Below are 13,016 nucleotides of genomic sequence, written 5' to 3' on the forward strand. Positions count from 1 at the left end.
AACACAGTTTGGCCAATTTAATTCCCTAGTACCTCTTGTTAAAATTTAGACAAGAGATATCCGCCCAAAAAGCTCAAGTTAGGCAATGCAGTAACATTCAGTTAAAATCATTAGATTCCGACACCAATAATCTCACCAGCACATTAATAATCTCTTTGAAGAATTAATAATTTAAATGGATTACTGGGTGGTGACTAGGCAGATGGGACATGGATGAAGGAAGTAGGTCACTTGGGACATGCCCCTCACGAATAATATCTTGTCCCTGGCTCCTCACTCATTTGTTCTCTGTTTCTTGGCTGTCACGAGCTGAGGAGCTTTCCTCTGCCATGCCCTTTTACCATCATCTTGGGCCCAGAGCAATGGAGTTAGTTAACCTTGGAGAGAACCATGAGCCCCAAATAAAATTTTCCTCCTCTAAGTTTTTCTTGTCAGGTATTTTGGTTACAGCAATGAAAAGCTGATGAACAGACACCCCACACACACCTCGTTCCCTCCCCTTGGTCCCAGTTTTATTTTTAGTGCCAAGGATTGAATACAAGGGTGCTAAACCACTAAGCAACTTCCCCATTCCTTTTTTTTATTTTGAGACAGGTCTCAGTAGGTTGCTTACAGTCTTGCTACATTGCTGAAACTGGTTTAAAACCTGCACTCCTTTTGCCTCAGCCTTTTGAGCTGTTGGGATTACAGGCATGTGCCACCAACTAGCCCCTTAGTCCCAATTTTAAATTCTTGTTTGCAAGTTCCAACATTTGGGTCATACTGATGTCTCAGTTGATTTTCTTTTCTCTTGTGAATGTTTTCACTATAGTATGTCTTTGAATCTGGTTAATTTTGGATTGTATACCAGACACTAAGAATGTTAATTTGTGCAGATTCTGGATTTTATTCTTTTCTGATGTTGTCGTTGTTGTTATTATTATTATTATTTTTGCTTTAGCTGGTAATTATCTTTGTTGGAATTGAATTTTAAACTCTGGTCTTGCACCTAACTCTAGCCTCAGTGCAAATTTTTTGCTTTAGCTAAGGTGGCCTCTGTATGACCCACACATGCTTGGAACAGGAGTTTGTCAGAGATGCTGGTATGAGCTTGTTCCATTCCAATATCCGTCCATACTCTTTGGCAACCAGTTTTCCTAGCTTTTGTCTTCTGGTCTCCCCAGGCCAAATAAACTGGATTTTCTACCATCAGTGCTGCCTAACATGTTACACAAAGTACAAAGTGCACCTAAATCAAGCCTATAAACAAAAAAAAAAAAAAAGAAGAAGAAAGAAACTCATTTTGCATAACAGTCCTCCTCCTACGTTAGTGCGCCCCCTGCCATCAGAATGTATAGGCTTCTATTAACTCTCCAGTGTCTTTACATAGTTGCTTTTTTCTATTATTTTCAGGTTTTAGAGATGTTTTCTTTGGGGTAATCAGGTAGAATTTAACTCCAGTATTACTAAATTTATCACCCTGACACACCCCCTTTCTTCCTACCAGTTTACTAAGGTTGAATTTATCTACAGTAAAATGCACTTCATATTAATTTTAATGTATACTATGTTTTAATTAACTGGCCCAAACATAAATATACCCATGCAGTTACCTGCAAAATGATTTGATTAGTAAAATATTATAAAAAGTTTCAAATTTACCCAAGATAAGAAAGACCAATTTCTCAATAGCTATGTAAGGCCTTAAAGAGCCTTATATAGCCTTAGTTTATTGCTCAGGAGCTTCATCATATTCTTAGTAAGTTCCCAAACTGTGTATTATAAATAAAAAGGTACTACAGAGACCTATAATACAAATTAGCAGGAGATACAACTAACCTTTTTTCCTGAGCCTTTTTTCTTTGGTGTGGGATTTTTAATAGAACTGCCCTTCTTGGAGACTGAAGTATGTCCAGGTGATTTAGTTCGACCTGATTTCTTGACCTGCTGCGTTGGTTGTACTATAGCAGTTTTCTGTGGAGACTGCATTGACTGCTGGGCCGCTTTGGAAGGAGAAGACTGTGTTTTTCCTATGTTCTTTGCAATAGGAACTGAGAAAAACACAGCAACAACAACAACAAAAAAATTAAAGTAAATGACATAATTAAGGCATTATCTTCTTATGATTCAACAGAAGTTTATCTTTATAATTCTTCCCAAAGGTTATTTATTGAAAATTATTTAAAAGGAAGTTTTAGGTATTTTAAGATTTCATGTGTCAGGAAATAGTCTTAATACTTCAGGCAAAATAAAGAGGCCTTTATAAGCATAGCAAGTAATACAGTGAAAGAAAATTCTAGCAATTTACCTTTTAGCTACTTTCCATATTTTTTCTTAGCGTAAAAAGTTTTTCCTTCAGAAAACACTACCCAATTATGCCATGTATCAGAATTATCTTGCACATTAATACAGAAAAACATAACAAAGCAACTACCTAGGGCTTTTTCTTCATCTTTCAGAGGCTTGGTGACTCCTTTGTTCTTGGTTTTTTTTTCAGCTTTAGTGAGGTATAATTGAAAAATAAAAATTATATATTTAAGGCTAGAATACATTATGCTCCTCTTTGTATGCCAAATAACAAAGTTTCATGTACAATACAGACTTCACATTAATGTTGTCATGGAAAGGCCACTATCATACACATGTGATCCGTAGCTACTAGTTACCAGGTAGCTTAACCCAGAAAATTTTAATATTTTGAATAGAGATTACGTGCCAAGTTACTTTTGTGTATGTTCACAGTAAAATAAAGAGGTTTTTTTTAGAATTTATCCATTAATAATTTCATTATTGCAAAAAATGAACTTTATACTGTAAAAAGTACTAGTGCCAAATAAAAATTCAGGAAAAAATAGAGGAAGAGCTACGCAAGTGAAATATTTATACAACTGCACACAAATCAACTATTTTTGAGGGCTGCACTTTACAACCCGAAACAATCTACTGCTTTACTCTTCTCATATTCAAAGACTGTCTATATAAACCTGACCTATGATAGAGAATATCTCATCTTTTCTATAGTCTTTTTATTTATCTTCTTTCTACCTTTTACCAAACGAAGAGGAAGAGACAGTCTATTCTTGTCTGTCAGGGCAAACACAAGACCAGTTAACAGCTACCATCACTTTACCTCTCATTTATAAATAGTTTACATAATATATCAGCTTCTCCCTACACTCATTATCATCTACTTTACACTCTACATTTCTAACTCTTTAAAAAATTCTAGTAACCTAACATATTATTTCTTCTTACACAATTTCCTTATCATCATCTTCAGGATTTTCCCCATCATACTACTGATTCTTCATCAGTCCTGACCTTATCATTTAAGATTTCAGCTACTTCCTGAAAGAGTTACACTTGAAAATTTCTAGAATTCTCCAGAACAACCATGTCCCCTTTTCTCTACTTCAAACTTCCTTATTGTCCTTTTGCTTTAAACCAACTGGCCATGATGTTCTCATTATGACATCTAGCCACAAGCTCCCTTCATTTTCACCCAATCCATTAGCATTATTGTGACTTTGCTTTACATCTTCTTTGACCTGCACCCAAGTGTCCACCTTCACCACCACCTCTAGTATCCCTTCCTGTTTCACCTCTGATCTTTGATTATGTCCAGCATGTCAATTCCCACCTTACTGGATGCCCCTTATGCATTTTAAATCTGTGGATTTGACCAACCATGGATTGAAATTACTTGGGGGAAAAAACTGCATCTGTACTGTATATGTACAGACTTTTTTCTTGTCATTATTCCCTCAACTATTTATATCATATTTACATTGTATTTAGTATAAGCAATCTATAGATAATTTTAAATACAGAGGATGTTATATATAGATTATATGCAAATATAACCCCAATTTATATAAGGGTTGGATTTTGGTATCCCTGGTAAGTCCTGGAACTAATCTTGAGTATACTTAAGTATGTCTGGCCATCAATCCACTAAAAGTAACATTCGAAATATCCATGCAGAAGACCAACGGAATAGAAGACACAGAGACAAACCCACATAAATACAGTTAACTCATACTAGACAAAGGCTTCAAAAATATGCATTGGAGAAAAGATTGCCTCTTCAACAAAAGTTGGGAAAACTGGGAATCCATACGTAGTAGAATGAAATTTAACTGCTATCTCTCACTCTGCAGAAAATTCAACTCAAAGTGGATCAAAGACCTAGGTATTAGGCCAGAAACCCAGCACCTACTAGAAGTAAACGTAGGCCCAACACTCCAACATGGAGGCTTAGGAAACAACTTCCTTAACAAGATTCCTAAAGTGCAAGAAGTAAAATTTAAAAATCAATAAATGGGATGGTATCAAACTAAAACGCTTCTTTATAGCAAAGGAAACAATCAGGAGCACGGAGACCCTCTACAGAATGGGGGAAAATATCTGCCACCGGTACCTCAGATAAATCATCAATCTCCAGGATATATAAAGAACTCAAAAAACACCCCCCCAAAAAATAATAACCCAATCTATAAATGGGCAAAGGAACTACATACAATTCTCAAAAGAAGAAATATGAACTGTCAACAAATACACGAAAAAAAATGTTCAACATCTCTAGCAATTAAAAGAAATGCAAATTAAAACTACACTGAGATTTCAACTCACTCCAACCAGAATGGCAATTATCAAGAATACAAGTAACAATAAATGTTGATGAGGATATGGAGAAAAGGGTACAGTCAGTCATACATTGCTGATCGGACTGCAAATTGGTACAACCATATGGAAAGCAGTATGAAGATTCATCAGAAAACATGGAATAGAACCACCATTTGACCCAGTTATCTCACTCATTGGTTTATACCCAAAGGACTTAAAATTCGCATACTACAGTGATGCAGCCAACTAATATTTATAGCAGCACAAATTCATAAGAACTAAGCTATGGAGCTAACCTAGATGCCCATCAACAGATGAATGCATAAAGAAATTTTGTTATATATACACAATGGAATGTTCGCCATAAAGAAGAATAACTATGACCTTTGCCAGTAAATGGATGGATCTGGAGACTATCATGCTAAGTAAAATAAGCCAATCACAAAATACCAAAGGACAAATATTTCCTTTGATATGTGGAAGCTAAACCACAACAAGGGAGGGGGCGGGAATAGAAGTTCATTGGATTAGACAAAGGGGAATGAAGGGAAAGGAGGCAACAGGAATAGGTAAGAAGTAGAAAGAATCTGACATAACCTTCCTATGTACATATATGAATACACTACAGTGAACCCCACCATCATGTGTATTTGCAAGACTGGGTCCCTAATCGGAGTAAGGTAATTCCATGCATGCATAACATGCATGCATAAATTTTATCAAAATTGACTCTACTGTCATGTATAACTAAAGAAATACTCACACGGGTTCACTTGCATGCCAGCAGTGACCAGTAGTATCCTCTCACAAAAAAACAAACATAATACTCACACAGGTTCACTTGCATACCAGCAGTGACCATTAGAATCCTCTCACAAAAAAAACCAAACATAATAATGAACTAAAGAGTAGATCATCTTAAGTACCAAAAGCAGAAATCATTCAGAGAAGTTAACTCAGCAGAACATAATAGGGGTGGGGAGGCGCATTCCTATTGTCCAAATTGACTGTCAGAAACACCTGGTGTCTACCTACATTCATAGGAGCAGGGTATCCGCAGGGTATCTTCTGTCCTTGTCAGACAATGCCCCGCCCTTCGTGCCCCATGTCAATCCTGCCTCCCCAAGGTCTCTACTTACCTCTCTTCTTTATATATTATCACTTAAAGAATCTACCACTTTCCTACTGTGCCCAAAATAAGCATAAAAGCCCGTTTAGTCTCCCATCCCTCTCATTTTCAAAGGTTTATTTTATTTTTTTACAAACTGATTGCCTCAGGAAAAAGAACTTACAAAGGAAGGAAAACAAGGTCTCCAAGTTTTAGAGGCAACTGTACCAGTTTTATTTTATTTTATTTATTTATTTATTTATTTTTTTTTTTGAGGGTGGTGGTGATGGTGAAAACTGGACCTGTCTTTTTATATTTTAACCTTTGCTGGACCTTGCACCAATTTCCCAATTCTGATCTGAAGGCTTATCAGTTTCCCATTCATCTATGAAATATACCATCAGAGTACAAAACCATGAACAAGACTAGTCCTGCTGCCTTAGTTTCTCCATTATTTTAACTCCTTAGCCTTCTTGATGACCCATGTAGATTTCTCTCTCAACAACAAGAATCAGTTTTACAGTTTTTAAAATGCCTTAAATACATAACAAAAGGTTAACTCCTACACAAAAAGAAATGATTCTTTCAGAAAAATGAAGATTTCATTTGAAATAGCTTGCTTTGGGGAAGTGTGACAGAGCATTCTTTGGGAAGTGCTGTTAGGTCTTTTCCAGCAGCTTTAAAAATTATGGCTGGACAACTAAACTAAAACCAAATATATTTAAAGGATCTATAGCTTTAATTCATTCCCATGTTTCAAAACTGGGCTTCGATATCTAAGAAACAGACTTAAGAAGGAAGAAGAAAGACTTCATATATCTTTTCTAAAAAATACCTTAAAATGCACAGAATATTTTTTTTCTTAAAGTTACTGAAAACTTGAAAAAACATGTTACTGGGGAAAATTTTCCAAATACAATGGAAAAGTACAAAATTAGCTCCCTAATAAAAAAATACAAAAGTCTAGCTAAAATTTAGGTTACTGCATACAATGCCCTTTTTTCTTGGCATGCACAATAAATTAAAATAAGAAAATCTAAGTTTAGTAAAATTTAAATGGTTTTCCTACCTGGTTTTATAATTATCTCTCATACATATTCAGTCTAAAAAGGACTTCATAAAATGCAAGACTAGAAATAACAATTAGAATTTAGAAGGGTTTAAGAATCTTGTTTTAAAAACATTTGTTTTCTACCTGCTGACCATAGAAGCTCTGTAAACTATTCCCCTCAGCCTCGTGGTCAGGAGGATGTTTCCCCCCTTAAGACTATTTATTTCACAATTGTTACTCTCATATGCATGACATTATTCAAAATTACAATCTCTATAACCTTCAATATTTTCAGAACAAAGTTCACAATTGACCTAAAACAATTCCAGTTGTTTTAGGTCAATCCATAATTCATCTAACAATATATCAGCTTTTAAAAGCCACTTTATTTTTTTTTAAACCACAGTTATCTTTTTTCTTTCTGAATGATTGATAGAATGACTTTCATGATGATACTACTAAAAGGCATAGCAGTCACCACTACAAAACACATTAAATGTACTGCTATATTAGTAAAATAATATACACATTCTATATCATAAAAATACTTTTAATGTCTCATCTAATGCCAGTGAGAAAAAAAAAATTTACTTTTCGTATTCCTAAAAACTATTAGAAAAAATTTTTGAGAACAATTTCATTACAAACTGATGGTTTAAACGATCAAATGACTTACAATAGATTCTTCCTTTAAAAAAAAAAAGTAAGAAAAACATCTTTATGGTACAAATAACCAAAAACTGACTTTTCCCTAATAACATAAAACAAATTTTTTTAAAAGTGACTATTCAAATAAAATACCAACAATTTTAACAAGTAATATTTAGAACAAAATAGAGAATTATCTGAGATAGCAAATTACTGGGATATAGAGTATACAAAAGCTAACACAAAGCAGACAATGAATTTCTTTAACTACACTTCAACTACAATATAAAGAAACTTTTGTGGCAATTCCTACCTTTATAAATATCCCAGAGATACAAGTTGTTGCTGTATTTACCATTAAGGTGATTTAGGTTCCAGATGATAGCCTTGCTCCTTACCAGGAATAAAACTGCATTTCTGGAGAAAGCCAGTCAACAACAAAGCCCATGTTGCCTGAGCAAGCCTGAATTTCTAGCAAATGGGGATGAAGCTATTTGCATTTGTTGGTTTAAGGGGGGAGGAGTGAGAGGAGGAGACTAAGGGGACTGCTAAAGTAATTCTAATATTGTCTGTGAGCTCTAGACAGTGATCATCAGTCACCTGCTCAAACTTCCTTCACTCCTGCCTTCAGAGAAGGATCAAAGGTTACCCTGGGTCAGAGAATCTGGAAAGAAGTGAGAAGACAAGCAAAATCTGCCAACCCATTGCGTCTACAGACAAAGTTATTCCCGCTGGACTACATGTCCTAAAAACCAAGACATTTTAATAGTCTCAAGAGAACTTGTTAAAATATACTATAGAGCAAAACCAAGAAAGAAAAATCTCCAGGCTCTGTTTGCAATTATTGCAGCATTGAACTGGAATACTTAAGATAGAAAAAGGACACTTGTTTTTTTCAAGGTACCTCTTTGCATCATAATAGCCATCTCATTTGCACAAGCAAAACATTTGCTCCAAGCTGTTCATATGAAAAAGAAAATATCTGCTGTTTTAAATTTCATGGCTTTTGCATGAAACATTTGGGTTGATAGCATTTCTAACCATTTCATTTATACTAAACAAGTGTACTGAATATACTAAGAATATTCATATTTTATTATAAACTACATTAAGAGCAAAAATCTAAATGAATATTTGAGCATTTACTTAGAAGCCTTCAAGTGAGACCGAAACACTTTAAACTTTTTACAGCTTTGGTTGTATGTACCTCTTCCACTTCTGCCCCAGTACAACACAAAATGAAAAGTGATTCTGTATGTGCTTCCCAAAAGACAAATTTTGAAACTTTTTAGAAGGAAAATGTTTATTGCAAGAATTTTTTCAAATAAGACTACTATATAAAATGAACAGTAACTTTTTTTCTTAAATTTTTATTTCTTAGTTGGAAATGGACACAATACCTTTATTTTTTTATGTGGTGCTGAGGATCGAACCCAGTGCCTCATGCATGCCAGGCGAGCACTCTACCTTTGAGCCACAACCTCAACCCAACAGTAACATTTTTTTAAAAATTCAAAGTTCAGATTTTAAACCTACTTCTTAAAATTTTTAAATATATTTTTAGTTGTGGATAAACCTTAATAATTAATTAATTTTTATGTGGTGCCAAGTATCAAACCCAGTGCCTCACACATGCTAGACAAGCGCTTTACCACTGAGCTATACTCTTAGCCCCTCCTTAAAATTTTAATTATTAAAAAAAAAACTAAACCACACACAACCTACATGCAAACATAAACCAGCACTCAAAGAAGCAGTTAACAGTACCAAGATAATTCATTATGTTTAAGAAGAAAGGTTTCTGTTCATAAAATTTATGTCTGAATTAGCAATAAAGAAAATCTAATTTGCCAGGTCTGTCAAATATTCTTTATCAGAAAGTCATGTTACCACTGAATTTCATTTCTAAATTAAAGCTAACACCAAGAGAGACAGGGAGTAGGAGACCCAGTAAACTGAAGGATATTTATCAAGAAAAGAGTTACAGATAGTCACCTGAATGCCTATGGTGTTACTGGGCAGCAATGTTTGGCTACATCTAGATTTTCCCCTCCTCCACAGTTCCTTTGGACCAGAGGAATTTCTCTATACTCTTGGGAACCTGCAACTTTATACTCAAAGCATCTGGAAGTTTGCTGCCTGCTCTCCTTCCCAGTCTATAAAATCTCAATTGCTTAAAGAATTGGGCTACAAGGTGACACTTCACACCAATATGGATTGTTAGTTTACAATATATAAATCTGAAGCTAAACTTAAAATAATATTTTAGAGATTATGTAAATTCAAACTTAAAGTTTGAATGTAGTTTTCAATAAAGTATTTAAGCACCATTAAAGGAAAATAAAACAGTTTACAATGTAAGAAATTATTTTTTCTCATAATTTGAGAAAAATTAACTAGGAATAATTTTTGAAAAATAATCTGCTCCCAAATTTTTAAAAAGACTAGCAATCTACATTTATTATGTTCATAAATAAATATGGAAATAAAATAATAATATCTGGTTAATTTTCTCCAAAAAAATAATAATATCTGGTTAATTTTTTTTTAGGAAAAAAAAGTGAACTCTTTATATAGCTTTCAAAATAAGGGTAGTTCTAGTTCTGATTGCAAATTGCTGAAATCACCCTGTCTTGCCTCTTCATGGATTAAATATTTAGAAGGACTGGCTATAAATTTCTGTTACTATATGCAAGACACATGAGAAGGGCAATATGAGAAAAATATAAAACATTACCTTACAAGCTATTTCTAAATATCTATCATTACTTAGAGGGAACTAAGGGTTAAAAAAAAAAGACACAGAGGGTGGAAGAACAAGTTAAAAACAGCAAGAGCAAATGTCCAATTAGAAAATCTGCAATGGGTCTTGTTTTCATTTATATATATATATATATATATATATATATATATATATATATATATATATATATATATGACTCAGCCTCATTCTCCAAGTTGCCAAAGCCACATTAGCACACACGTTTCTTTCCACTGTCTCAGACACCCTGTATAGGTCAGCTGAGCAAACCTGATGAGCCATGACAGCATTAACCAGAAACTATGGGCTTTGAAAGTTTGTAGGGTCATATTGAGAGCCAAGAGAGAAAACCCTAAATAAACCAGGAAAAAAGGCATACCACTTGTTAAATTTTCTATCCAAGTATATTTTTCCAGTGCATTTTTCTACAAATGATAAGTACAACAATTCACTATTTCTGATAATAAAAAGTTTTTATATAGTTGAAGAAAAAATTTACATCTGGACAAGTAGCTTAGTGGTAGAGCACTTGCCTAGCATGCATGAGGCCTGGATTCAATGGGGGCCAGGGTGGTACACATCTGTAATTCAAGCTATTTTGGAGGCTGAGGTAAGACTGTAAAGTTCAAGGCCAGCCTCAGCAACTTAACAAGACCCTGTCTCAAACTGAAAAATGAAATATAAAGGTCCGGGAATGTAGCTCAGTGGTAAAATGGTAAAGGGCTTCTGGGTTCAATCCCAAGTAACAACAACAAAAAGGAGGGCTGGGGTTGTGGCTCAGTGGAAAAGCACTTGCTTAGCATGAGTGAGGCCCTGGGATCAATCCCCAGCACCACATAAAACTAACTAAATAAAATAAAGGTATTGTGTCCATCTATTTAAAATATATATATATTTAGAAGACTTAAAGTAAATTAAATTTTATTAAAAGAAAAAAAAATCAGTAAAATTTAAATCCTTTTTAATGTAACATCAAATCAAGTAGCACTTATGGCTGCCTTACTATATTTAAGAAAACATGCAACTGAACCATTTTCATCATTGATTATTTGAAAAATTTTTGTGCCACACCCTTAAAAATTATGGAAAAGCAATTATTTAAAGGTTGAAAAACATTTCCAATGAATATAAGAAATATTCAAGGGGCTGGGGTTGTGACTCAGTGGTAAAGAGCCTGCCTAGCATGCATGAGCACTGGGTTTGTTCGATCCCCAACACCACATAAAAATAAACAAATAAAACAAACAAACAAAATAATAGGTATTGTGCCCATCTACAACTAAAAAAAAATTTTAAAAACTTTAAAAAAAGGAAATATTCAAAAGAAACAAAATAGATGCTTTTAATTTATGAAATTAAATTAATTTACTCCTATGAGTGCCTACTGGAATTAAGTCCCTTTAATTATTTACTAGTCAAGTCAATAAATAGCTCTGTAAGTTAAAAAAGACATTATTAATAACACTATAAAGCAAATGACTGAGAAAGAAGTTTTACATTTATGACAAAGGTTGATATATACAATAAATAAAGCCATCAAATTGATAAGAAAAGGAATACTCTAAGAGGAAAAATGAAAAAAGGTTATCAACAGGCAAATTGTAAGGGAATATTAATGGTTAAAATACATGTAAAGAAAAAATTCACTGCTACTAGTAACCTATGAAATGAAAAATTAAAATAACAAAAACAATAAAGGTAATTTCTGAGGTTGGCCAGAGTATGAAAAAACTACTTTCACTTAGTCTGAGGGTGGAGAAGGTGGGTATACCTTTCTGAAAAACCATTTGTCAGCTTTAAAAACACACCCCTAGGGCTGGGGTTGTGGCTCAGTGGCAGAGCACTTGCACATATGAAGCACTGGGTTCAATCCTCACCACCACATAAAAGGACCTTGTGTCCAGGTATAACTAAAACAAATTTTTTTCAAAAAAAATCCCTTACCCCAGCAAAATTAATGAATGGAAAAAAGAGAGATATGCAAATACATATGCATAGAAGTAATTATCATATCATCTAGTTTAATAACATAAATATGGATATATTCTAATTACCTAACAAAACAGAGATTTTGTTAAGTCGTATGATGGAATGCATTTGTAGGAACATATTTTACATGGGGATACTGAAGCACCTCAACTTAGGATGGGGTTACATCCTGATAAACCCAATCTTAAGGTGAAAATAATATTAAGTGCAAAATATGTTTAAAACTGGGTATGGTGGCACTATAGGGGAGGCTGAGGCAGGAAGATCACTTGAGCTGATAACATAAGGACACCTGTCTCAACAAAACAAATCAGTGTATTCAGAAATCCCTTTCAAGCTAAAACTTTCAAAGCACAAATATGATACACAAATACATTCTTATTTAAAAAAAATAAAAATAAAAAGGCCACAAGAAGGTTGGGGTTGTACAGCTCTCACATCAACAAGGCCAAGTTCAATCCCCAACACTATTAAAAAAAAAAAAAAAAAAAAAAGGTACAGAGCAACCACTATGGAAAGCAGTATGGAAATTCCTCAGAAAACTTGGAATGGAACACCATTTGACCCAGTTATCCCACTCTCGTTTTATACTCAAAGAACTTAAAATCAGCATACTATAGTGACACAGCCACATCAATGTTTAAAGCAGCTCAATTCACAATAGATAGGCTATGGAACTAACCTTCAACAGATGAATGGATAATGAAAATATGGTATATATACACAATGGCATATTTCTCAGCCATAAAGAAGAATGATATTATGACATTTGCCAGAAAATGGATGGAACTGGAGACTAAGTGAAATAAGCCAATCCCAGATGTTCTCTCTGATATGTGGATGCTGACACACAA

General features: G+C 34.0%; 1 protein-coding gene across 1 annotated transcript in view; it reads right to left on the bottom strand.

The window, feature by feature from the left end:
• Window positions 1–13,016, bottom strand: part of Scml2 (Scm polycomb group protein like 2) — a 51,625-nt gene that overhangs the window by 22,774 nt on the left and 15,835 nt on the right. The window contains exon 7 of the mRNA XM_077106997.1: window positions 1,819–2,030. Coding sequence (XP_076963112.1) covers window positions 1,819–2,030 — 212 coding nt within the window. The remainder of the gene's footprint in view (window positions 1–1,818; window positions 2,031–13,016) is intronic.

This window comes from Callospermophilus lateralis, chromosome X (assembly GCF_048772815.1).
Source record: "Callospermophilus lateralis isolate mCalLat2 chromosome X, mCalLat2.hap1, whole genome shotgun sequence".
NCBI classification, from domain to species: domain Eukaryota; kingdom Metazoa; phylum Chordata; class Mammalia; order Rodentia; family Sciuridae; genus Callospermophilus; species Callospermophilus lateralis.